This window comes from Quercus suber, unplaced genomic scaffold (genome assembly GCF_002906115.3).
Source record: "Quercus suber isolate HL8 unplaced genomic scaffold, Cork oak 2.0 scaffold_38, whole genome shotgun sequence".
NCBI lineage: Eukaryota > Viridiplantae > Streptophyta > Magnoliopsida > Fagales > Fagaceae > Quercus > Quercus suber.
In genome coordinates this window covers 1,350,481-1,377,488 of record NW_027069503.1, presented here as the reverse complement: position 1 = coordinate 1,377,488, position 27,008 = coordinate 1,350,481, and the positions used below count along the sequence as shown (strand labels likewise).

At 34.7% G+C, this 27,008-nt stretch overlaps 4 protein-coding genes across 5 annotated transcripts; 2 read left to right on the top strand and 2 right to left on the bottom strand.

The window, feature by feature from the left end:
• Nucleotides 1–351: 351 nt before the first annotated feature.
• Nucleotides 352–3,688, top strand: LOC111988783 (transcription factor ABORTED MICROSPORES). The gene is made up of 9 exons (XM_065771023.1): nt 352–457; nt 562–741; nt 828–909; nt 1,097–1,165; nt 1,364–1,494; nt 1,610–2,207; nt 2,631–2,939; nt 3,033–3,209; nt 3,421–3,688. Exons 1-9 carry the CDS (start codon nt 357–359, stop codon nt 3,619–3,621), a joined length of 1,848 nt encoding a protein of 615 aa, XP_065627095.1. The 5' UTR covers nt 352–356; the 3' UTR covers nt 3,622–3,688.
• Nucleotides 3,689–4,113: 425 nt separating this feature from the next.
• Nucleotides 4,114–6,431, bottom strand: LOC111988774 (blue copper protein-like). The gene is made up of 4 exons (XM_065771034.1): nt 6,124–6,431; nt 5,296–5,642; nt 5,203–5,227; nt 4,114–4,725 (listed from the first exon to the last, which is right to left on the bottom strand). The coding sequence occupies exons 1-4, from the start codon at nt 6,302–6,304 to the stop codon at nt 4,361–4,363; spliced, it is 918 nt and encodes a 305-aa protein (XP_065627106.1). The 5' UTR covers nt 6,305–6,431; the 3' UTR covers nt 4,114–4,360.
• Nucleotides 6,432–11,627: 5,196 nt separating this feature from the next.
• On the top strand, nt 11,628–12,504 carry LOC111988782 (uncharacterized). The gene has a single exon (XM_024020572.2). It carries the CDS (start codon nt 11,728–11,730, stop codon nt 12,178–12,180), a length of 453 nt encoding a protein of 150 aa, XP_023876340.1. The 5' UTR covers nt 11,628–11,727; the 3' UTR covers nt 12,181–12,504.
• Nucleotides 12,505–17,664: 5,160 nt separating this feature from the next.
• LOC111988776 (probable ubiquitin-conjugating enzyme E2 23) lies at nt 17,665–26,401 on the bottom strand. 2 transcript variants are annotated; one of them, XM_024020565.2, is made up of 9 exons: nt 26,244–26,401; nt 22,143–24,200; nt 21,489–21,629; nt 20,755–21,243; nt 19,848–19,917; nt 19,636–19,775; nt 19,172–19,483; nt 18,274–18,572; nt 17,665–18,129 (listed from the first exon to the last, which is right to left on the bottom strand). In XM_024020565.2, the coding sequence occupies exons 2-8, from the start codon at nt 24,198–24,200 to the stop codon at nt 18,321–18,323; spliced, it is 3,462 nt and encodes a 1,153-aa protein (XP_023876333.2). In that variant the 5' UTR covers nt 26,244–26,401; the 3' UTR covers nt 17,665–18,129; nt 18,274–18,320. The 2 variants fall into 2 exon arrangements, with proteins under 2 accessions (XP_023876333.2, XP_023876334.2); XM_024020566.2 differs by having other exon boundaries at nt 21,531–21,629.
• Between the last annotated feature and the right edge of the window lie 607 nt (nt 26,402–27,008).

Here is a 27,008-nt window from a genome sequence, read left to right as displayed (position 1 = left end):
ATCAACTGAAGTTTGTATGGATCTTTGCTTTTGTCTTTTCTTCTCTTTTGTTGCTTGTTCCATTTTTCTTTTGTTTTCCTTACTTTGTTCAGTCAAAAGAGGTCTTGGAAGTAAGAGGAAGTACTGTTATCTGCCAGGTCTCTTTCTGTCACTCTCAAAGTGTTTGATTCAATTATATTCTGCATACACAGGCAAACGCAACACACACACAAACAAACACCAGAAAAGGCTTTATGATAAAACTCTGTGTTACCTTTTTTATTTGCTGACATACTGTAACAGATACTGGGGATTCTAAATTACATTTTTACAAGTCCATTTTTCCACTTGAGCTTTTTTTGATGATTGCAGGGAATATGAATATCATCATGCAAAACCTAATGGAGAGGCTAAGACCCCTTGTCAGTTTGAAAGGTTGGGACTATTGTGTTCTGTGGAAATTGAGTGAAGACCAAAGGTAAAAGAGAAACTATGCCTATTCTGTATGTCAGTATGTGTATGCATGTGTGTGTCAGTGTGTGTGTGTGTGTGTGTGTGTGTGACTGCTACGATTTGTTTCAGGTTCATTGAGTGGATGGATTGCTGTTGTGCTGGGACTGACAACACACAAAATGCTGGAGAAGAACTTCTTTTTCCTGTTTCTACAGTCCTTCCATGCAGGGATACCATGTTTCAGCATCCAAGAACCAAAGCTTGTGACCTTGTAGCGCAACTGCCTTCTTCCATGCCCCTAGACTCTGGGTATATATGTAGTCAATTATTTATTTCAACCTCTTTTCTTTTATGTATGAATGTTTAATCTGACTGATAGTGTGAACTTTGGACAGAATTTATGCACAGGCCTTGATATCAAACCAACCCAGTTGGTTAAATTTCTCAAATAACACTGAATCAGCTGGTGCTATAGAAGTGAGTACTACACTTTCACTTTACATAAATTTAGGTCCCATATTAGGATCCATATGTAGGGTTCACTTTTATTTAAGAAAGTATAGTATACTAGGTGTATTGAATAATTTCAACCCTCTTCTCCCCATACTTTTCTTAAAAGAAAACCCAGGTTCTAAATGAGTTATTAATACTCATATTTTTGCAGGAAACTGTTGGTACTAGGGTTTTGATTCCATTGCCAGGAGGAGTTATTGAGTTGTTTGCTTCAAAACAAGTATGATATACTTTAATTAATACTTTCCTTATGTTTCTTCCAATATGAACTTAACAAAGAGAAAATTAATATTTGTCATCCTCACATTTGGCATGAGCAATATGGTGTAGCTTTTTCTTTGTTTATATAAAGAAAATGATCTTTCCATGATGACTATTATATTTAGAAAGTATATGTATATAACTCTTTCTATTACAGGTTGCTGAAGATCGGAATGTCATTGATCTTATCACAGCCCAATGCAACATATCACTGCAGCAGCAGCAGCAGGACCTAATCAATTCGAGCAACATGAGCAACAGCTTCAGCAGTAATGTAAATGCCATGAGAACTGAATTCCATTCAAGCCCAATGCAACATATCACTGCAGCAGCAGCAGCAGGACCTAATCAATTCGAGCAACATGAGCAACAGCTTCAGCAGTAATGTAAATGCCATGAGAACTGAATTCCATTCAAAGCTTATTTTAGTTGATGGTCAATATCAAAAGGATCCAAACAGTCATTTCCAGCCACCAGTTTCACCAGCAACACCATTAGAAAATATGAATGTACAATATGACATCTCTGTTGACAGAATTCGCCAATGTGATTCTTCAATGAACTTCCTCCAGCAATTTAATTACACACCAGAAGACAGTACAAAGAGTGATGTCTACTATGAAGGAGCTGTTCACAACTCATTCATTTCTGACAAACCAACGAACCCATTTAAGTCTTCTGCTGAGAATGGACACCGAGAGATTGATATATTACAGCAGTCCATGATGAACAATTCTTCTAACATGCACATGCAGTTTATGGAGCCATTGTCAAACAAGGAGCAGCAAGGGAATGACAAGGATTCGATCAAGCCCGAGGCAGGACGAACAGATTCAATATCGGATTGCAGTGATCAGTTTGATGACGAGGATGATGCAAAGTATAGGCGAAGGACTGGAAAAGGACCTCAATCAAAAAACCTTGTTGCTGAAAGGAAGAGAAGAAAGAAGCTGAATGATAGGCTCTATGCCCTCAGGGCTTTGGTTCCTAAGATTTCAAAGGTAATCATAGTCTAGTATATCATGAAGTTTTGAAAAATACTAAAGTTCTCAATTTTACTACAAAAAAATTTACAAATTCACGTGGTGATATTGGATGTGATTGATATTATATCAACAACATACAAAAGAATGAAAAATGCTAAATCTAATAAAAATTTTAGTACAAAGGTTATAAATATAATTGGTCTCACTTCAACAACTAATAAATACATATCTAAATTACCTTTACGTGATTGGCTACACATAATTTGTAAACCTTATGTACTTTTCCTTTATGTTCAAATGCTGACATGTTAGTTTGTATGGTTCATGTATTACAGATTGTACTAGTTGTTGCATCACTCTGAAGTTTTTATTCAAGCCCACTCTTATGAAAACTTCACATTAAAGATACTGAAAAGTTTAATGCTACTTCCTGTTCAGTTGGATAGGGCTTCTATCTTGGGGGATGCAATTGAATTTGTAAAGGAGTTGCAGAAGCAAGCAAAAGAACTCCAAGATGAGCTTGAAGAACATTCAGATGATGAAGTAGGTAGAAACACAGTTCCTAATAATGGCAACCACCAAAATGTTCAACCCGAAATTCTAACAACAAATGGAATGATCCTTGGGCCTAAAACTGAACATGAAAAACCTTCAAATGGCATTCATGAGGGGGGATCAGGCAATGGCAATGCCTTGAAACAAAACCAGGACTCAGATAGTATTAGTGATAAGGCACAACAGATGGAGGTAGACTAATTAATTATGTTCTTCTATTCTTTTAATTTTGGATACTATTTTCTTTGATTCCTTCATGAGAAGAAGAATTGGGACAAATTACAGGTGCAAGTGGAAGTGGCTCAGATAGATGGGAATGAGTTCTTTGTGAAGGTATTCTGTGAGCACAAGCCTGGGGGTTTTGTGAGATTGATGGAGGCATTGAATTCTCTGGGACTGGAAGTAACAAATGCAAATGTAACTAGCTTCAGAGGTCTTGTTTCCAATGTTTTCAAAGTACAAGTAATTTGCTTCTAACACTTTGGCTTTTACTTCTAATTTATCAACAACATAAAAGATGCATAATGAAAGTGGTGTCAAACTGTGAAAGTGATAGTTGCTCTAATTATAACTTATCTCCTTAATAAGTTATGCAAAAGGTTGTGTCTATTGGTCATAATCTAGCCAAAAAAATGTAATTGGGTTTCTTATTTATATATTTTCTGGATGGTAGAAAAGGGACAGTGAAATGGTTCAAGCTGATCATGTGAGGGACTCCTTGCTTGAGCTGACGAGAAACCCATCAAGAGGATGGCCCGAGATGGCTAAAGCATCAGACAATGGCGACGGCACAGATTATCATCACAACCATCACCACCTGCACAACCACCATGCTAGTTCCTACCACCACCACCTACACCATCTTCATAACTGAGCATATATTTCTGAGTTTCAAATGAGAAATGAGAAGCACTTCAACAACCTTTTTTTTTTCTACAAGCTCTGTAATAGATATATGCATACTTTAACGTTGTGTTTTTACCTTAATAAATCTACTTCACTGTGTCGTTTCAACATTTGCCAAGTTGTGTGGTACATATAATTAAACAATTTAGACTTGGTTTAAATTAATAAAGGAAGGCCCATTGGATATGAGAATCATGACCTAACTTCCAACCACTTTAGTTATGGTCCTATGGAATCTTTTAGACAAGTTGCTAAAGGAATGAAAATGATGTTGGCTTTAAAGCACCTAAACTAGCTTGAAAGTCATAGTATTCTCTTTAAGGTAGACTTGTGACTTATACCTAGAAATCTTCCATCCCTTTCTCACTTTGAATCAATTAATTAGCATGGAGTTTATTAGATGATTGAGAAGTAAGAACTATAAGTTTCGGCATACCTAATTAGTATGCGCTCTTTATAAAAGACATCCAACCTTTTTTTATGTTTAATCAAATCACATATCACTTGGCCTAAAATGGCAATCCCAACATGTACTTAACTCTTTCCCTATAATTAATAAATGCATGTGCCTTAGCCAACAAAGAAATTAAGAAATCTTAATTTAAAAAAAAATAATTTAAAAAAAAAAAAACCATATTTGATCCAATAAAAGTCCACCTATTACAAACAGTGAAATAACTAGACATTCTCATGTGACAAGGTTTCCCTCAAAAATACAGTCTTACTAAGATTCCAAATGCCATTAGGTTAATCCCCATGCTCCACCTAACAGGGGCATGAATTTTACAAGAATTGAGCGGTGAAGATGATTCCGTTGGTGGAGTTATTGTTGCCCTTGTGCTATTAGCCCCAGAAGTGGCACTTGCTTCTTTAACATCTATGCTAAACCTCATTCCCCCAAGGCAATGTCCAGGGACATTGCAAATGAACCAATACTTCTTTGCTTGTTTGAGTTTAATTTGATCATTTCCACTCTCATATTTTGCTAACACTCCAGAGCTCACATTACATGATCTATATGTGTCTTCTGTTACTTCATAAGTATTATGTTGCCCCTTCACATATGTAAAACCTGCACCACAACATCCATATGTTAAAAATTCAATTTTACAAATCATGTATTTATACTGGTTGATCATTTATGTTGTATAGAATTTGTGATGCCCGATTGAATATGATTGAATATGAGTGTGTTTATGCGGACGCATGTTGAGTCATATGTATATATTTCACCATATTAGGATTGTGGTATCCTGAGGTATGAATTGGATTATATTGTATGAGTGTGTGACATGCGAGTCTATATTAAATCTTACATTACGTGTGTATATATTAGGTAAAATTGAGTTATATTAGGTAAAGAAGAAATATTTCTAGTAATAGGTTGGTGAACCTCAATTGGACATTTGTTCATTCAAACATGAAACAACCAAATTAAACAACAAATCCAATTGAATAAATTATACAGTCCTTGACAAGAAAAAAAAAAAAAAAAAAAAAAGAAAAAGAAATCTTAATTTAAAAAAAAATAAATAAAAAAAAAAAAAACCATATTTGATCCAATAAAAGTCCACCTATTACAAACAGTGAAATAACTAGACATTCTCATGTGACAAGGTTTCCCTCAAAAATACAATCTTACTAAGATTCCAAATGCCATTAGGTTAATCCCCATGCTCCACCTAACAGGGGCATAACTTTTACAAGAATTGAGCGGTGAAGATGATTCCGTTGGTGGAGTTATTGTTGCACTTGTGCTATTAGCCCCAGAAGTGGCACTTGCTTCTTTAACATCTATGCTAAACCTCATTCCCCCAAGGCAATGTCCAGGGACATTGCAAATGAACCAATACTTCTTTGCTTGTTTGAGTTTAATTTGATCATTTCCACTCTCATATTTTGCTAACACTCCAGAGCTCACATTACATGATCTATATGTGTCTTCTGTTACTTCATAAGCATTATGTTGCCCCTTCACATATGTAAAACCTGCACCATAACATCCATATGTTAAAAATTCAATTTTACAAATCATGTATTTATACTGGTTAATCATGTATGTTGTATAGAATTTGTGATACCCTATTAGAATATGATTGAATATGAGTGTGTTTATGCGGATGCATGTTGAGTCCTATGTATATATTTCACCACATCAGGATTGTAGTATCCCAAAGTATGAATTGGATTATATTGTATGAGTGTATGACATGCGAGTCTATATTGAATCTTACATTATGTGTGTATATATTAGGTAAAATTGAGTTATATTAGGTAAAGAAGAAATATTTCTAGTAATAGGTTGGTGAACCTCAATTGGACATTTGTTCATTCAAACATGAAACAACCAAATTAAACAACAAATCCAATTGAATAAATTATACAGTCCTTGACAAGAAAAAAAGAAAAAAAACAGAGATAAAAGAACAGATATTACCATGCATAATAATATTAAAGGAAAAGTACATACGAAGAACATCACCAACGCTTAATTTGTATTTCTGTGACCAAGAGACGAAGTCTGCATCAGCATTCCACTCTTCCTCATCACCAACTGTATAAATCTCAGATCTAGCACCATTCAAAAACAAAAAATTGATCATAAGGATTATTAAGAGTCTCCAATATTTGAAGAACTTGGTTTCTTTCATAGCTTTAAAATGTATGGAAGTAATGGAACGGTTGAAGAATGAATGGTTTTTTACTTTTTAGAGGGTTCTCTATGAAGCACGAATGCAACAAAGACATTCGGTCATGATGGGTGTAATGAATGCTCTTTGCTTTGGACCATTTTCTTGAGGTTTTGATGCTTATTTCATAATCATAGTAACGTGTATCCAACTAGATACAAATCATAAATGTAGTATTAGATAATAGAACAGTTTGCATGCGCAAGGTGGACCCAAATTTTGCATCTTATTAGGGAAGTAAAGGAGCTAGGCTGGTGCAGTGGAGCCCGGCCAGTTCTTGGACATGTATTATTTGAACAATAAAACCAAAAACTCAATTTTCAATATTATATATATATATATATATTATTGTTGACATGATAGGTGGTAATTTGTGCATAAATTATTTTTTCTGATCACTACCTGTTACTTTAAAAAAATTACGAAAAATTTGTATTTCCAACGTTATTTATGAAACTAATTCTACTAACAAGTAAAATAAATTAATATCACTAAAAAAAAATAATAATTAATATAAGACATCAAGTAAGATTTGAACATTACCTAGTTTATGTGAAATGATATCTTGTACATGTTGTATACAATGAGTCCTCTCAGAACATGTGGATTTTACACATTAGTGGAACTGACATGTTGAAAGAGATCCACTATATTAAATGGATACAAAATATACCTTCACCTAGTTTAGACCTTAAATTGAGAAAGGGTTAAGACTTTAGAAGCACTAAGAAGTATTTGCTGGGTGCAAAGTCCTTGGCTCATTATGCATACTAAATCGTCACACAAGCTAATAAATCCGCCCATTTTGCCTAGAAGTCTCCTAGAGTAGAAGCAGCAAATTGATCAGCATGTAAAAAATAAACATAGCTCTGAAGGGCATATGAAAGGAGGTGGCCCACCAATCAAGTGATGGGATTCATGTTACATTTTTGGCAATGGAAAATTGGACTTTCCTCCCAGCTAGCCCCCATAGCAACAATTGACGGAAGGACACACTGTCCCAGTAATGATGATAGAAGAAACTTCACATGAAAGATACATGGTATACCCATACTGGCAACACAGAAATTGATTTTTGGTTTGATTTGTTTTGTTTTTTAATTCCCATTCATGATGAGGAATACTTTTTATCATAAGACAAAATAGGGTGTTATTTAGACTTTAGTGCATCCTTTAATTGAAAAGTTTTACATTGGTCATCGATCCATCATAATTCTTCTATTGACAATGAGCAAAAGGCAAAATATTCAGAAACTGACGGGCGAAATTTAGAGTGGAATTAGGACTTTTCACTTTGACATTGTGAACAGGGAACCGCAAGAAGGGACTAACATAGAAGATCCCATTCATAGTTTTCAAAAGCTGTGAATAGAGGATCTTCTATGCTAGTCCTCGGCCCAATTACAGGTCACCTAGGGCTTATGGCCCATTTATAACAGAACCAAGCTTCAAGTCCATTCCTAGTACTAGTTTTTAATGATGGCCCAGAACGTAGGCCCAAAAATAAGCTTCTGAGTTGACCCAATCTTTTTTTTAATGAAATAAAAAAAGTCAGATTTTTTTTTTTTTTTTTTGAGAAATGAATCACACATGCACACAATGGATAGGAAATGGTGTTTTAATACAAATATACACCACAAATGTTACTCAAAAGCCATTGTAATCAAATCTTAAAAATAGTACTAATTTTACAACAATTAAATCATAAGGTAGCTTTTTGTTTGGTATCCAAGTGCAAGATATAATATGGGTACTCTCTTTGTTTGGAATGAGTTTTGATGTTCACTTCATTATTTCCATTAAAAAAAAAATAAGTTGGGTTTAAGTTACACCTAATGTAACTTTGCAAGAGTTACACATTTTTTAAACCGTTGATTCCTATTAAATCTAATAGTAAATAGAAAGTAATAATCATGTCATTAACTCCCTCCAACAACTTATTAAATGTTTTGTCTCCTTATAAAAATTTCTTAAACTTTTTTTTTTTTTTTTGGTAAACTAAAACTTTCCTTTCTTTACTATAATTTTCTCACCACACTAACGTATAATTGATTTTGTCCCTTTTTGTCAACATAAACATATATCTCCCCACTGTAAGCTCCCGCACTAAGTCTACAGAAAAAAAAAATATAAATAAATACAAAAACAGGAGTGAGTTTAGGATTTGGGAGAGTGCTATACCGGCATATATGTTTTGGACTAATTTTTGGTGCTTACCAATTGCTATGGAGATCAGGTGAGGGATAGCACTTGGCAAACACCGTGTTAACATATATAGTGTTGTGGGCTTTAGGCCCAGTTAGGTTACTTGTATAGCACACATATTTACTTGTTCTGCACACATACGCCTCCTATATAAAGGCATCTATGTACATTCTCTTATACAAGAAATACAATACAATTATTCAGTATTTCTAACATGGTATCAGAGCCACTGCTCTGACCTTTTCTTAGCAGTCTTATCTTTATTGGTGTTACTGCACTCTCAACATTGCTTCCGCCATGCTTCTTTTTGGGGTGAAGCTGCTCTTCATGCTGTTCATACTTTTAATCGCATTCCGAGTCCTGTTATCCAAAATCAAACTCCATATGAGCGCCTTTTTGGGTCACCTCCAGACTATCACCACCTTCGCTCCTTCGGATCTGCTTGTTTCGTTCTTCTTCAGCTACATGAGCATAACAAACTTGAGCCTCGGTCAAGGCTTTGTTGTTTTCTTGGCTATGGCGAAACTCAAAAGGGGTATAGGTGTTATGATCCTGTCTCTCATCGTCTTCGTGTCTCCCGTAATGTTGTCTTTTGGGAACATCGTCTCTTTGTTGAACTTTCTCATTTCAGTGTTTCTTTGTCTTCCTCCTCTGTCTTAGATCTTTTTCCAGATGAGACACATATTCCTTCTGTAGCTGCTCCTGATCCTCCTATAGTTGCTCCTGATTCTGTTATTGTAGACTTCTCTATCCAACCACCAGATATCACTGATCCTTTTCCTAGTTCACCCTTTACTGAACAGGTGGAAGATGAACAGGTTGAAGACGAGCTACCCAACCCCAATCCTGAGCTTGGGTCTCCTGCTCCTACTCCGCCTGAAGATCTTGCACAAGACATTCCACCTCGTCACTCAACTCGGGTAAGATCTATTCCTGCACATTTACTTGACTATCATTGTTACACTGCTCTTGCTACACTACACGAGCCTCACACCTATCGTGAGGCTTCCACTGACCCTTTATGGCAGATTGCAATGAAAGAGGAACTTGATGCATTATCTAAAAACCATACTTGGGATTTGGTGACGTACTTTGGTTGACACTCAAGTTGGTCTCACATCCACCTTGAGTTTGAGGGGGGCTGTTAACATATATAGTGTTGTGGGCTTTAGGCCCAGTTAGGTTACTTGTATAGCACACATATTTACTTGTTCTGCACACATACGCCTCCTATATAAAGGCATCTATGTACATTCTCTTATACAAGAAATACAATACAATTATTCAGTATTTCTAACACACCGAAAGTTAGTCTCCATAGCAATTGGCAATTGGCAATCCATTCTACCAAATATTAAATATATTATTTCAGGTATAAATTGTAAAAATAGAGTTAGATGCATGAAGATTCAAGCATAACGTAGAGAGAGAGATATAGAGAGAGTTTTTCAAATTGAGGGGTTCATGAATGTCCAGCAGATATGTGAGAGAGAAAGAGAGAGGGGGGGGGCTTCTGTCCCACATTTCCTACTCAACTATATACTCCACAAATAAAAACATATTACACGTACATCTAATTTATTAAATGCTAAATTTATGCATTCTATTATTTCAATTTCCTAAAATAAATAAATAAATAACCCATTATATTTAGGTAATTGAAATAATAGAAGGCATAAATTTAGCATTTAATAAATTAGATGTACGTGTGGCATGTTTTTATTTGTGGAGTATATAGTGGAGTAGGAAGTGTGAGACAGAAGATTTGGACTCGGTAAAAGAAAAAGAAGACATTGGTTAGTGGAGGAAAGAATTTAATAATTGATTTTTTTTAAGAAGGTAATTTAATGACTTTAATGATATCAGATTTAACGTGGCAGTAGTAATTTCTTAACCATTAGATCTAATAAGAAGCGATGGCTTAAAAAATATGTAACTCTTATGGAGTTACACTAGGTGTAACTTGAATCCATTTAAAATATATATATATATATATATTGTATCTTTCGTTTCTTTACTTTCTATAATCCCAAACCTTCTCCCTCATCCCCCCTCTTAACTCGAATTTTTTTTCCTATTTTTGTTATGTAGCAAGAACAAAAGATACCGCCTCCCCCAACCCATATATCTCGACCAAAATCATTCCCCCTTTTTTGTAATTCTATACTTAACAAAGTTTGATACCATCTCTCTCTCGATAGTGGCACCAAAATATGATTTCCTTTCTTTTTTTATTAGTGGTAACACATATGGGCTATGTTTCGTTTTGTGTTAGCCAGAGCCTAATATTATTACAATTAAACCTACACAAGAAAACACACACCATTAATAATTATTTTTTATGCATGAAATATATACCACATATCTTTTCCAATTTGTTGACCTGAATCCACTAATTAATCATTATAAAGCTCTGGTGCCCGTTGCGCTCATGCCTTTTGCCTTCTTGCCTTAGCACCTTAACCGGCACCCTCACATGACCCAACTTAATTTAACTAAGAGTTCCAAATCAAAAAAGTAAACTAACTTAAGTCTCTTGATTTTTCTGAGTGCATTATATAATAATAATAATAATAATAATACCAAAATAATAATAACAATAGATAATGTATCGTTTTTTTTTTCCTGAATAATAAATAAACACTAAGATAATATAAAACTTTCCCAAGTAAAATCTAAGGGGAAATTGGGCTTTTGCCCTTATTTTTTAAAATATCTAACAATATGTCTCTATTTTTAAAACTCGATTTTAACAAAATCAAGTTTTGTATAAAATTCGATATTCTCAAAATCAAGTTATACATATATTTTTAAATGAAACTCGATATTAGCAATGTTAAGTTTCACTTAAATTTTCAAAAAAAAAAAAATCAAATGGCAAAAATATATTTATAAAACTCCAAGTTGCTAATGTCGAGTTTCAAAACAATGACACGGTACTTAATAATTTCAAAACAAAAATATTTATGCTAGAGATTTTAAAAAATAATGTGAAAAACCCATTTTCTCCAAAATATAAAACCCACCCTTTATTTTGTTCTAAACTCTAAACTATTCAAGAAAAAAAAAAAAGTTTTATAAAAAAATGCTCAGAGAGTAGGTAAAGTCTTAAAGCCCAAAAGGTCAAAACCCCTAACCAAAACCCTAGCCTCCATTAGCGACAACTCTCACCCACAACAATGGCGTTCCGTGAGCTCTTAAAGAAGTACGGCAAGGTAGCTCTAGGTGTCCACTTCACCGTCTCCGCCGCCTCCGTCTCCGGCCTCTACATCGCCATCAAGAACAACCTCGACGTCGAGTCCTTCCTCCAAAACTTTCACATAAACCCATCACCGCCGCAACCGCCATCAGAGCCAAACTCACAAGCCCAAACCTCTTCGTCTTCCTCTTCTTCTCCAGATGGGTTGGTGATGGAAGAGACAAATGGGTCACCGAATCAACCGACGGTTGTGGTTGAAGAGAAGAAGCTGAATCGGACGGCTGAGCTCGCTGCATCGACCGGCGGAGCTTTAGCACTCGCTGTGCTTTGTAACAAAGCTCTGTTCCCTATTAGAGTTCCGATCACCGTCGCTCTTACGCCTCCGATTGCGAAGTTCTTGGCTCGGAGGAAAATTACCAAGACCAGTGTATGAATTTTTCTTGTTCTTTTTAAAAATTTTAGAAAAAAAACTTTTTTTTTTTTTTGTGGGTATGTCATGGTATTCAATAAAGTTTATTTCTTTGTTGTTGTTGTTTATGTGTCTATGTTGATTAGAGAAATGAGAAATGGATAATAGAATACATGGGTTTTTTTTAAGATGTGGTATTGGTTTCAAATTTTAAGGAATTGGTTGGGATTTTATGTGGGATCGGACTATTGGGTAGAGATTGGAATTAGAAATGTGGGTGTTGTTGCTGAGGAAATAAAAGGTTGAGAATACGGCAAAGAATAAAGTTGATTATTGAGTTGAATTTCACTACTTGTTTCTCCTTCAAAGTATCAAGCAGCTTTGTAGTTTGTTGAGTTAATTGCACTGTAGTTTCGAGTTTGTAAGATGTTTACTTTAATATGGATGTTTTTGGTTTTGTTTTTAAATTTGGTATTGGTTCTAACTTTTAAGCATTTGATTGAAATTTTCTGTGGGTTGGGACTATTGGGTAGGAATTGGAATTAGAGATATGGATCAATCAAATTTCACTGTGAATTTGGGAAGAAATCAAGTTGGAGTAGTATCAAATATTGCTGTTTCAATTGACTTAGTTGACTTCAATTTCACTTCTTGAGAAACAAAAAGAACATGCAGAGTACTCAAATTTCTATTATATAGAGTGGTTTAGTCTTGATAGAGATAGAGTTGAGTAAATGTCGGTTATTTTCTGTTTCTTTAGTAAATACTTAAGCATGCATTTGGATTAGCTATTTAGCTTCATTGCTTATGCGCAACTTTTTGAAACCTTGTTTTTTTCCTTGATAACTGTACTTTTATCCACTTTCAGCAAACCAACAAAAAGCTTAGTATCAAAGAGTTGTTTATCCTTCAAAGAATTAATGAGCTTGGTAGTTTTTTATGTCCAACTACACTGTGGTTTCTATTTTGTAGGATGTTTACTTTTAAGTCGGTCCTTGTAATACAGAAATAAATTTGATTTGGTTGTTGAGGTAAAACGTAAAAGATTATGAAGGTGTATAATTTATAGATGACATCAATTTGTTTTACTTATCTCTTTTAGATTTGGAGACTTTAGTTTTTGGAAGTATTTAAATTGAGTGCACTTGAAACAAGGGAAGAATAGGATAGCTTTGTGACCTTTTGAAAAAGAAGAAACAAGCATCTGAAACTATAGTTGCTATAAAGAAAGGTGTCAATTATCTCTAGCTCAAATTACCTTTCATTTTGCTGTAAGTACAACATGGAGGATGAGGGCATGGGTTGAGGATCTAATGGGTGTATGTACTGGCTTATCAAAAAGAGTAATATAGTGAATGGACTACTTCAAATTGGTTCAAGTGTCTATGTAGAAAACAAATCAAATTCGATGCCTTCATACCAGTGATAAATCTTCTATTGCTTAAGTTGAAAGCATTAGAAGATAAACTGAAAACTTGCTTGTTGATGTTAATACAAAGGATTTAAATTTTAAATAATTACTCAAAGACATTGGATTATTGCTATTGGTGCAATATCCTTGTTGCTTTTTTTCTTCAGCTGTTGGGTTTGATGTGAATAGGGATATTTTAGACTTGGTGGTTTTTATTTTTTCACCATTTGCTGGTTTTAGTATGTTGTTTTGGTCTTTCTGGATAACTGGTAGAGTAGCCTAACATTTGCTGAGTTATATCTCTGTATTTGCGATAAATATCTTATGCATTAGTATAGCCAAAACTTCATCATTTTAGATATCTTTGATACTTTTAGGATGTATGCTTCATCCTGTTGTGTTGTTAACCTGGTCATCCTTAAAGACAAAATGGAAATATGAAAATAAAAGTCAAAGAAATTTTATAAACTTAGACACGAGCATTATGAATGCCATTCTACCTTTGCTTTGGTGGTTTGTTTTTGTAGTGTGTTTTAATGAACTTATTTCATCATTCTATTTTATTTATTGTGCAAAAGTATTGCCATAACTTGGAAAAATTGGATGCTTTATCGCTGTACGTTTTGTGCAAAAATGAAAATAAGTCAAGTCCAATTAGCAAGCATGTCTGTTTCTCTCATGTTTTGCCCCATTGCTATGACCAGAAGAGAGAATCAATTGCATCCTTTTTGAAACTCTTAGCAACCAGAAGAGAGAATCAATTAACACTTTTTGAAACTCTTAGCAACCAGAAGAGAGAATCTATTACATCCTTTTTGAAATTCAAAGAACTCGATGTTGGCTTACTGGGAATGGAAAGGAATTAATGCATTTCTGGACATTCTGGCATAAAGTAAGCTTGAATTGTTTAATGGAAATCGGGATACCTCTGATGCTAATAGTATCATGTAATCGTAAAATTGATCTACATATACATTGAAAGTAGGCAAAACACAAGGCTGAGGAAGAATAAATTAGTTGAAAACAATAGTTACCTACCTCACTACCTCTGTTAAATGGCTGACACTAGAAATGTTTGGAACAAAACACCATTTTTTACTTTCTAGCAGATGGATCTATATTTTGATAGGATGATAGGATTCCAATTTAAGTGTTCACTCCATGATGATTGTTCTTATCATCAAGCTAAGATGTTAAGACACCAAGAAGGTGGGATTCAAATGGTACATCTCTTATTTGATGATTAAAAACTTTATTAATTGAGCTAATTGGATCTCACATATCTAACAAATATTTAGTTAGGTGCTCCAAAAGGACCATTTGCTTCATTACGGTTGTTGTTGAGACTCTTATGTGCTATATTATCCACGGGCCTTCTAGAATACTTGTTCAAAAATATATTAAATGAAGGGCAAGGGCATGGATAAAGACTATATGTATATTTAGATAATAACTGTAGCGAGTTATAAAATTTGAACGAAGGTAAATAACCTGGTGTGAGATTCTTTAGTGAATTTTATTTACAGGATCGGCTATTAAAGAGAATTGTATTTAAGAAATTGGGTGCAAATGCGCTAAGAGGGTTTTTTTATTTTATTTTATTTTATTTATCTTTCTATCTTGCATTTATTGTGAAATTTTGCTAATGGATTTGGGCTTTTTGCAAAGCCTATGACCCTATAAATAGTGCATTGTCCATTTCAAATACTCGCAGATGTTATGCATTTGTTAACCCAATTACCATTTGCAAAGCCCATTGAAAAGTTTTTGTGTTTGACAACCTCTAATCCTCAATAAATGTTAGCCCAATTACCATTAATGCAGGCAGACATGATCGCACAAATTGAGCACTTCAAAAGGCATCACTCCCCTTAAAGCAACAAACTAAATTGAACTAGGCCAATCAGATCAAATTGCATTATCGGTGTAAAATCAAACCAAACTTAGGCTTTGTTTGGTTGGCAGAGTAAAAGTGGGAGGATGAAAAATTAGTAGAAGGATGGAAAATTGGGAGAATAGAAAAGTTTTGGTTTTTTTTCGTGTGTATTTGGTTGGAGGGGTGGAAAAGTGAGAGGGTGGAAAACTCTTTTATTTGGTTGGAGAGAAAAGTGGAAAGATGTAAAATGTAGTTTATATGAATTGACTATTATGTGAAGAGATGAGAAAGTGAAGGGTAGGTGAGTGCAATAAAAGTGAGGATATTTGTGTAATTTATTATCCACATCATCTTTTCTCTTTAGTTTTCCTCCCAAATTGGGAGGACAAAATTATTTGAGCCCGAAGGGATTATTTTTCATACCATTTTCTTTCTTTCTTGTTTTCTCTCATGAACCAAATAAGAGAAAATTCTATTTTTCACCATATTTTCCTCTCTTTCTTTTCTATCCTCCCTATTTTCACCATAACCAAACGGGGTCTTAACCTCCTATGGAGCTATTATTGGGTATTTTGAGAGTATACTTTTCCCCTCTTACATAAGGGTAACCTCCCATGTGAAAGGGAAGGAGTATACAATCCCAAAAGAAATTCGTTCCTTTAATACAGTCACCATCCTAAAAGATATTAATAAATAAAGAATCTGTAGAACAAAATGACATTTGACACTTGATGACCAATTGATAGATAATGACATAAAGAAGTTTAAACAGGATATATAAACAGAAATTTGTTCTTATTCTCCTATTGCTTTTTTGCATAAGTACCAACATATAGTCCAAACACCTTGTTAACAAGAATTTAGTTGAGAAGGGATAAAAGATGGAACTATGCTTACAAGTTCTTTTACTCAATATGAATGGATTAACAGTTTGACAGATGTACCAAACAAAATTATAAACATACTTACACTCTTTATAGTATCCTCGATACCATAAAAGGTATACTCCTAGAATAACTAATAAATTTTTCCTCCCATGTCCCATAGATCCCATTGTTGAAAAAGTTTCAATTGTATCAATATCAGAGGACCAAGGATTTAAACAAATAATAAATTAAGAAAAATTATTATAAATAATTATCCAATTTATAATGAGTCTCATAATCTTTAAAATTGAGAAATTAATCCTCTAACTTTACTTGCTACTACCTCTAACTTTACTTGCTACTACAAATAGCCCTTAACCGCTATGAGTATTTGTCAAATTAAAATGAGTTCAGTCAAATTGCCCCCTAACTCTCATCCAAAACATTCAAAATGCACTTAAAAGCCATAGAAGCTCACAATTAGAGATTCATACAATGTCATTAAATATTTTTGGTTTGATAAAAAATAAATAATGGTTGGGAGCTATTTGTAATTTTGAATGAATTCGGAGTTAATTGCTTAAATTCAGACTTTAGGGAGCACATTATGAATTGGATAATTGTTTAAACTTGAAAGTGTTTTTTAACATGTGGCCCTGGCCTCAAATATATCTAGCCTTTGCCATGAATGAAAGGTTAAGGAGAAATAGTCGGCTTACCTTCTTTTATGTCCCCCATAAGCAATAATAAATTCTAACATTATGGAAAGGAGATAACAAAATCAGTATATAAATCATATCTTGTATATCCATCTATATTTTTTGTAATGATTCTGATGTTGGTATTCCGCCCAATACATTTCAGGATTCCTCCTCCACAACCACCCCCCCCCCCCCACCCCCCCCAAAAAAAAAATTGTATATGTACAAAATATTTCCATCACACATTATTTTATGTTATTTTTTCTCAGTATCTCCCTAAATATGATATTTCTCAATTTTTTTGGGGGGACAATATTTAAGATACCATACTATCGTACCAAAGTACGGTGATATGTCAAGTTGTCAACAATATTTAAAACCAAGAAATCTCCTATAAAGCCAGAGAAAGGGCCGTGTATAATTTTTTGCATTCACACCACAGCTGTGTTTTTTAGGATCAAAACACATGCAATCTCCCACCCTACAATTCCTAAATACTTCCGGTATGATGGTACGGTAGCTTACAGCTTACCTTTGAAATGGGAGGAATCCATGCTTTCATGGCAATTCATACTTGAAGAATGTGCTTTCACAGATGACCCGTTGGATTGAACAGGTGACCTAGTGACTCAAATTGCACGAAAGATTACCACATACTTAAAAAGTTAAAACAATTAGTTTCATTCTTTGAGTCCCATAAACAAACAAAAGCTCTGGCAAAGAAGATTTTTTTTTTTTTTTTTGCTCCAATTGTTACAACACATGGGGTTTTGGGGAGGTGGGGTGGGAGTGGGGGATTTGGATAATGGTTATCCTCATAAAGAAAGACCAGACAATACCACTAACTTACAAGGAGATTGGCCTAGGATAAATCTTTCTTCAATTATAATCAATTCATTGATTTTCAACACAAGACCAAAAATGAAAAGGTTTATGGAAAGTCCGACTGCCTTCGCAATCTGGAAGAATTCTCCCAAAAAAATAAGTGTCCGCACAACAAGTTAGGAGCCAAATCCAAACGAATGCAATCATTCCCAGTATACTGTGTTAGCTGATGAAAAGTTTCATTTTATAAAGCGATAGGAGATCCAGCCATTTTGCTCCAAATATCCCTTGCTCCTAAAAATAGACAAGGCTTTCAAACAAGATAGAAAAGGTTTCTGATGATGAGTCATGTAAATGAAACATTCATAAAGCATGAAAGTCCTTTACATTGATGGTATCTGGAAATCTGAAGTAGCAGCAATGAATCAAATGACTGACCTTGTTTGCTTTATAAATTTGTTGGGAGGTTGACCCTCAAAATTCACTTAAGACTGTTGCAGATGCCTAAACTCATGACAATCAACTCCAACTTCGCTGAGTGCCAAGAAAAGTCTTGGCACTATCTTTGCCAACATCAGCTTGAAACCAACTGAAGTTGAATTGGCATTGCTCTTATCGCTTACAGAGGCATCCTCGGTGAGGGAGCCTATTAAATAACCTTTCATATATGCATCACAGGCCTTAAGGATGTAATAACCACGCTTCCTGAAATGGTCTTTGACAAGCTCTTCAAAGTCCTAGACAAGACATTAAGTTGGTGAGCTGATTGCAAAGGCAAGTGTCATCAAATAAAGTACTTCTTTACTGATACAGTTTGGGAGGCATCTAAATGTTCATTTAAAACTATCTTTCATAAGAAGGAATTAAAGATCCCATAACCATTTGACTATATAATACCTCGTGACCTAACTTTATATAATCCCTTTATCATGTGTAAGGCAATGGATTCTGACCCAAATCAGGGAGCTTGCCAATCACACTCCCATGTTGATCAACACCACCATGAATGCACAGAATATCATGCCTAATGCATACTTTGCATAAAAGACTGCTGTGCATTGAGGTAAGCAAGACTGAGACTAAAACTGCGATTTGGTGCAAAGGTGGAAAGCCAATTTAAGTGAAATGAAACCCCCACCTTGGTTAGCAAGAAAACAAAAAGGAGAAAAAATTGAAGCTAAGTGGTGCAAGTGTGAAGTGTGGCTTGAAGGGAAGGTGGAGATCAAACTTTGGACAAAATTTTGGGCAAATAGCATATAACTGTGACAATTAACTAGAAAGAAGGCAATTCAAACCGATGAAAAGTAAAACAGAATATTGAAATGTGATGTACTACCTTGGGTGGCTTCCTTAAAAGATACATCATTGTCTTGCAGTTCAGCAAGAAAGTATTCTCATTGTATGACAATGAATTTTTCTCTCCTTCAGCTGTCCCAATCTGCTTATCATACCCAGCTTCATTAAAATATGGCTTAGAATTTAGCACTAACCCTTGGAGTGAAACTAGCACTTGTAAGATACTAGAAGACTTTGGATCCCAGACTTCATTTCCTTTGCCAGTCCATGTATTTAAAAGGCTAAGGCACACCTTGCCTTCCTCATATAAATTTGGATTTATCCGCCAGCCACCAGAATGATAGTATGCTGACTGCATATCACAGACTAAGTCAGAAAACAGATAGATTCACCCCTATTTTGTGTTAAAGTCAACAAAAATGTCTTGAGATTGGCTCAATCAGTCAGTTCGCAAAGCTTCTAGACCAAAGATAGAATTTAGAGATTAACATCAGGATATCTTACTGGTGGAACATCAGGGTACTCTGGTGGAAGGTGAAAATCAAAGAAGAAGAGGCCATCCTGGTAAGGCGTCCCATATGCCCCAACTATAACTGCCCTTAAGAGATCCATTCGATCTTCATAAACTCGTACATAGATTGTACCTGTTAAGAATTTTGAAGCTTTAAAACCTAAAGTTGCTGAAATAGGACCTGATTGTCAAAAGTATTTCTTACCAGGGAGGTTATTCTGTAGTATGCTCCAATCTTGTTGAACCTTCTTAAACCACCTCCTTCCATTGTTATTCTGCAAGTGAAATTCATTGGAAAAAATGTTAAAACACAAAAGTAATCCTTGTGTGCATGAGAGTGATAACTGAAAAAATATGAAGGGGCATTAGGAGATAATATGTTACATATTACAGATATTATACAATAAAAATGCTTAAATTAATTTATATCGCAAAAATACAGTGATTCACTTTAAACAAAAACTTTGTTGTTGAATGCTTTTTAAAATGTCAAAGGGTAAACATTGAGAAATTAAGCAAAATAATACAATAAAAAAATGAAAATACGGACATAAAAATAAGCATAACCACACAAATTTTTTCCTTCTCTATGATAAACATTCATTCTCTAAGTACAAAATTTTCATTCCTCCTAATAAGATTGCAGCTTCCTAGTTACTGCTCTCAATATTTTTATGTAAGCTTCCTATCTATTTTTAATAATACATCCACAAACATAAGAAGATTTGGTCTCTGGTTTATTCCTTATTTGGAGTTTCTTGTGTACTGCCAAACTCAGTGAAGGATCTTTTAGCTTGTTGGAGAGGAAGCTATAAGAGTCATCAAATTTTGGGGTGTGGAATGCTATCCCACTGTGTTTGATGTCGTGCATTTGGAGGGATCTTAATTCTAGGACATTTGACAGGATTGAAGCCTCATTGCTTCAATTGAAACCCATGAGTTTTAGATCTTTGTTTGACTGGCTAAGGAATTTGGGGGTTTTAGTTTTGCCACTTTTTTTCTTTTTTTGAATCCCTTATTCTTTGTAATGTTAGATATCAATATGTTGTGTTGCTTAGCCCCTTTTTTTTCTACAATAAAATTTTATTACTTAAAAAACAAAAGGCATTTACCTGTCCATATGCGCCAAGGAAATAATGGTCCAAGGGATCTTTAGCGGTATCAAAGTGTTTGAAACTGCAAGTATTATCATCATCAGAACATGCTGGAGGATATGATTCTTCAGCAGAATCAGCACTTAAGCCGCATAAAGCTTCTGCTGCTTCAAACACTTCTTGGGCCTCTGGGGTGACCTCTTCTTTAATTTCCATACCACATTGATCAATTACATTTAATTTCTGAGAGCTAGACTCATCACTAGGATCTTTTACCTCAGAAATCTTTATTGACTTCTCGGATTCAAGCTCACTTTCAACTTTGGAATCCAAACAGCTTGGATCTAAATTCTTTTGTCCCCGCGAGAAAATTCCAGTGGCCAGTTTTGTTACATATCGTAGTGCAGCTAAGGGAACTGAAAATGCTGAATTTTTGCCAGAATTCTCTCCACTTTCTTCAAGGTCAGAGTTGATGTCAATGTCGGTGGCATTATGCAGCCCATCTTCCTGAACATAATTGACTTGCATCATACACTTATTCAAAAAAAAAGAAAAAAGAAGACATGTAATATTAGGCAAATCACAGGTCTTGTACTAGCAAATTACAAGCATGCCATAAGAATAGAATATAAATTAAGTACATGTGGTAGGACGATTTGGCCATCGGACATTCCCAACACCAAATAAAAAAGAGTAATATTTGTTTCCCAATCCTAATATTGAGGGGAAAAAAAAAAAAAAACCAAACAAACCTCTTGAGCATTCTCAAGGGTGTCCATCTCATCATCATTTACCGTTTCCCAACTAGCAGCATCATCACTAACTTCACTCCCAGCAGCCATTGACTCATCATCATCATCTCGACCAACAACATATATTGCTTGAGGTCCAACCTAACAGAGTAAGAAAGAAGAAATAATCAAATCAACCACCATTAAAACTCTATCAAAAAAAGAAAAAGAAAAAGACACTACAAAATGATTCTCCCTTAAGCTGCCTTTTAGAGTCAAACAAATAAAACAAAGAAAGAAAATAAAGTTAAAATATCACAACAATTTTATCCCAGACCCACATTATGAGATTTCATGTTGCATTTTCTTCTCTATCTATTAAGCAACAAAACAGACCATTTGAGTAACCATCAGACACCTCCCATGAGGTTTCTACACTTATCTTTGATACTTTCTTTTTGATGACAAGGAACCCTGGAGACCATGCAGAGTATCGTGTCTTTCTTATCTCCGATACTCTACTTTTCCACCAAAGAGGTAAAATGTGTTGGAAATATATTATAAATTTATATCAGAAGAACAGTTTTAGATACAAGACTAAAGGAAACAGAATATGTAAGTTTTCTGTTCATAAAGGTAATAAAAAGTGCAGAATATTATTAGGGAAGTATATACCGTTGAAACCATCCCATCTGCCCATGTGACTTCAATATCACCATTCTTGAGACCAGTTATATTCCCAACCCAAGAGAGATCTGTGAAGTTATTAGAAGTTTTACTTCCAGATGTATCATCAACTTTCTTACTTCCTGAGCGCTTTTTCATATCCCGTTTAACCTCATTTGGTCCATTTTGATGCTTTGGTTCCTCAGCAGAGTCCACAACAGAAGCTGTTTCTGCAGGTACAGAAACGGGAGACAATCGAACAACTACATCCCCATAGCAGTAATCATAATCTGGATGCCCTTCCAATTCATAGACGCTGACAACTTCCTCCTTGTCAAACTCTCGAGGATCTTCTGCTCGGGCAACTGGCTTTAACCATCTCACACAGGCGGTTCGCTCCTTCGCATTGACACTTTTCACAACCCCAACACGCCTGGCTTCACCAACATCATCACCATCATCAGAGGCCTTCTCCACCACATACTGTTCGGCAACAAATTCGTGATCACCAGGACTATCAATAGGAATTAACCTTGTTGAATCCAGTCTGCAACCTGTCGTTCCATCCTGCCATGCCACATCAACTTTTGTCCTAGAATTGACAATCAAAAGGGCTCTTTCATAACTTTCCTCTTTCTTTCGAGCCTTCTTGTCCCTCCTAACCACAACTTTGCGGATCTTCTTGCGATGAAGAGGCCAAGATTCATGGACAGGCTCCTTCGAAACTGACAATGAACTACCACAAGAGCTAGACTCAGGCTCGTTTCTTTCACCATTTTTATAATTTCCATCCACTGCAGCAACTGAATCAAGATCCATGGATTCAGTATTTCCAGTTGATTCCTCCAATGAAACCTCTTCTGAATCACAACCACTTCCCATTTGAGTGAAATCTAATTCTCCGTTGGCAGAATCGTGAAGTTCTAATTTTGATAAACCTTTGTCTAAGGGATTGGAGGATGAAAGTGCCAATGATGGAAAAAGACACCAGTCACCCAATTGCCAATTTGCATGAGCAAAACAGGATAACAGTTTTAAGTTCTTTGGACTCTGCTCTTCAGCGGGGGCAGTGGAAGAATCAGGTCCATAGCCAGCAGATGCTATCCAATAAATAAAAACTGATCCAACTGTAACCTTTGTAACGGTACCTTCCAACCGAGTAGCTTTCCACAAGCCAGATATCCACCTAGAATTCTTGAAAACTGATGAAGAACTGGCCCTTACACGTTGGCCTGGATAATATGGAAAATGCCCATCTTCAAGGATATTCTTGGAAATTGGTTTTAGACGGAGTGGCTCAGCTTTCGAAACTTTACACACAGAACCATCATCAAACAACACAGTCACATTATCTAAAACATCATCAATTCTACCTAGCCAGGGACCAAGGACCACATAGTCACCCACAGTGAAATCCCTCACGCGTTTCAAGTCTTTGGATGAAACACCTTGTATAGTAGATCCATCAGGAGCTAACAAATCAACAGAGATATTAACATCAACCACAACACCCACTTGCCCAGTTGGGTCTGAAGCAGAAGCAACAAAATCTCCATGTAAGAATCCACGATCAACAACTTTTACATCATGAATATTTTCGGTCGACTCAGTTTCATCAATCCAAAGTACTCGAACCTGATCAGCTAGAAGAGGACCACTTTTTCCACCACCTCTGTCCCAATCACTATTGCCATTGGAAATACTATTTCCATCACCATCTTCTTCCTCATTTTCATCACCATCATCGTCGTCATCCCCGTCATCATCATCCTCTTCATCAGTAATGCTGCTATCTGAATCTGTATCCCCAGAAGCTTCAGTTACTATCCCAATTATATTTTTGCTATTGTTCAACACAACATCTTGCCTGTAAATATATGGAATGTTATGCTTGTAACTGGTAGCATCATTAGGTGTGCGAACTTCATTGCTTTCACTATCTACATTTGGATCACAAACAAGCCCACTTGGCATAGAACCACCTTGGTTAGAAGAATTATTATTATCATGAGCACTAGTGGCAGGCTCATCAACTTTACAGACAGTGTCATCCTGTTCATTTGCCATCTAAAAAAAATCACAAGAACAAGATAAGACACTACTATTCCCAATCTTGCCATTCAACCCAAAATCATGTAATTAAAAATTCCTCCGCATGCAAGATGCAACATATTACTGTCTCCATTTTTCCTTTTTTTTCTTTTTTTAATGGTCGTTACACACACACATCCAATTATTATTATTATTATTTTTGTTGTGATAAGTACACACACATCCAATAAATCTTGAACTCACAATCTCAACTTCCACCTCACTTTTATAAGGGAGGAGATGTTGTTTGAGCTAGAGTTCACTGGCATATTACAGACTTTCTTAAAAGAGATTAAAACTATGACAGTTTTCTGGGAGAAATCAAGAATATAAAGCAACTATAATTTTTCAGGTCTTGTAATTCTTTTTGCTTTGTCCCTAAGAAACAAAACACCAACCTAAATCAGAGCCATTCTACAGAAAAAATTGATTGCCGCATTTTGGGAAATTATCTAGATATCAATTAATATTTCTTACCTCCACACTCTAAGCACAAATATAGTTTTTACAGATTATTTAGTAGGCAATTTCAAAGAGGATGGAGGGAGAAAAGCCTTCTTTGATTGCCAATTGAGAGGGCTACAATAATTTTTTTTTTTTCTTTCTTTCTTATTTATTATAATTATTACAGCACAACAATGCATTAATTATTTATCCTTTCCTTGGTCACCTTAAAGCTATTTATCAAACCCTAATCTCACACAATTCAAATTAACAACAAAACTAGAGCTAAATGTCAAAGCCAATGAACCTTCTTTAATTGTAAATTTAAATGGCTATCACAAAGTTTTTTTTTTTTTTAAATAAATATATATATATATATCTATATATATCTATATATATATATATATATATAAATACCATAAGCACACCAATGCATTGATTATTTATCCTTAGATAACTTAAAGCTAATTATCAAACCCCAATCTCATACAATTCAAATTAACAACAAAACTAGAGCTCAATGTCAAAGCCAATAAACTTTATTTGATTGCCAAATCAGAGGGCTATAACAAAAGTTAAAAAAAAAAAAAAAAAAAAAAAAAACTATGAGCACAACAATACATTGATTATTTATCCTTGGTCACCTTGAAGCTAATTTTCAAACCCTAATCTCTCCCATTCCAAGTTAACAACAAAACTAGAGCTAAATGTCAAAGCCAATAAACCTTCTTTGATTGTCAATTTGAAGGGTTATCACAAAATTTTCTTCTTTAACCATAAGCACAGTAATGCACATTGATTATTTATCCTGATTCATCTTGAAGCTAATTATCAAACCATAATCTCACAAAATTCAAATTAACCAAAAAAAAAAAAAAAAAAAAAACTTGAGCTAATTGCCAAAGCCAATAAACCTTCTTTGATTCTCAATTCAGAGGGCCATCACAAAAAACCATAAGCACACCTATGCATTGATTACTTATATCAAACCCTAATCTCAATAACTCAAATTAACAATAATAAACCTTCTTTGATTGTCAATTCAAAGGGCTACTACATTTTTTATTATTATTATTTTTTAAAATAAAATTACCATAATCACAACAATGCATTGATTAAATATACCCAGTCACCTTAAAAAGCTAATAATCAAACCCTAATCTCACAAAATTCAAAATTCACAACAAAACCAGAGCTAAATGTCAAAATCAATAAAACCCAAAAACACAGAGACACTATAATTCACTCATCACATAATAACAAACTCACAATCTCATCCAAACCAATCAATCAGATACAATACAACAACAATTAATATCAACAACAACAACAAAAAAATTGAAAATAACAAATTTTCAAATTGAATTACAGCTCCAAGAACCCTAGCCCAGCTCCAAAAAAAAGAAAAACCACCGATCATCAAATTAATCAAACATATGACAATATAAAACCGTTAAAAAAAATTCAAAAATTCAAAAAATTAAGCTACAATATTGAGCTGGATTCAAGATCTTTAATGAGATGAGAAATTAAATATAATTTAATTAAAAAGATTAATAGAAATTGATTTTTTACCTAATTGGAATTCGAAGAATTCGAAACACAGAGAGAGAATCCAAGAAGAAGGATTAAACGCTGCGTTTTTGAGAAATGCGAAGAGAGAGACGAAGCTTTTTGGCTCTTCTTCTCCGTGTGTGAGAGGAGGGGCAGAGTGGTAATTTTCAGAATTGTCTGAAATGTTTGGGTTTAAATAGTGTGGTGGCACGGGGGGGTGGGATGTGAAATGACTAGAATGCCCCTTGGGTTTTAGGGGTGGGGTGGTGTGATGATGATTGATTTTATCACCGCCGTTGGATTTGAGGACCGGAGACCAATTTGGTCAATTGGGGTTTAACTTAAAGTTTAGAAAAGAAAGTTGAAGATAACTTGAATTGTTTGGTTACGTAATGGGTTGGAAGATAAATAATAAGATTGGTTTTTTTTTTTGGTTTTGGTTGAAGAATAAAGATAAGAAGGTGAAGAAAAGAAATGGGATATGCTTTCTTGGGTGGTAGGAGATTGATAGATGGAAGTTTAAGAGGGACAAGGAAAGGGTAGCCTTTGTTCACAAGGGACCTTTTTTTTTTATAATTATAATAATAAAAGTATTATTAATTTTTAAGGGGTTTTTTAAAATAATAGATAGTTGATTTCTTCATAAATCACTTGGTCAATTTAATTTTGATTGGAATGGGGTGCCTAACTTGCACATTGGACACAATTGCTTTTTAAAATGAAATAGTTTTTGAAAAATAAAACAGAAGAGAAATGTTAAGATTAAATAAAGAAAAAAAAAAAAGA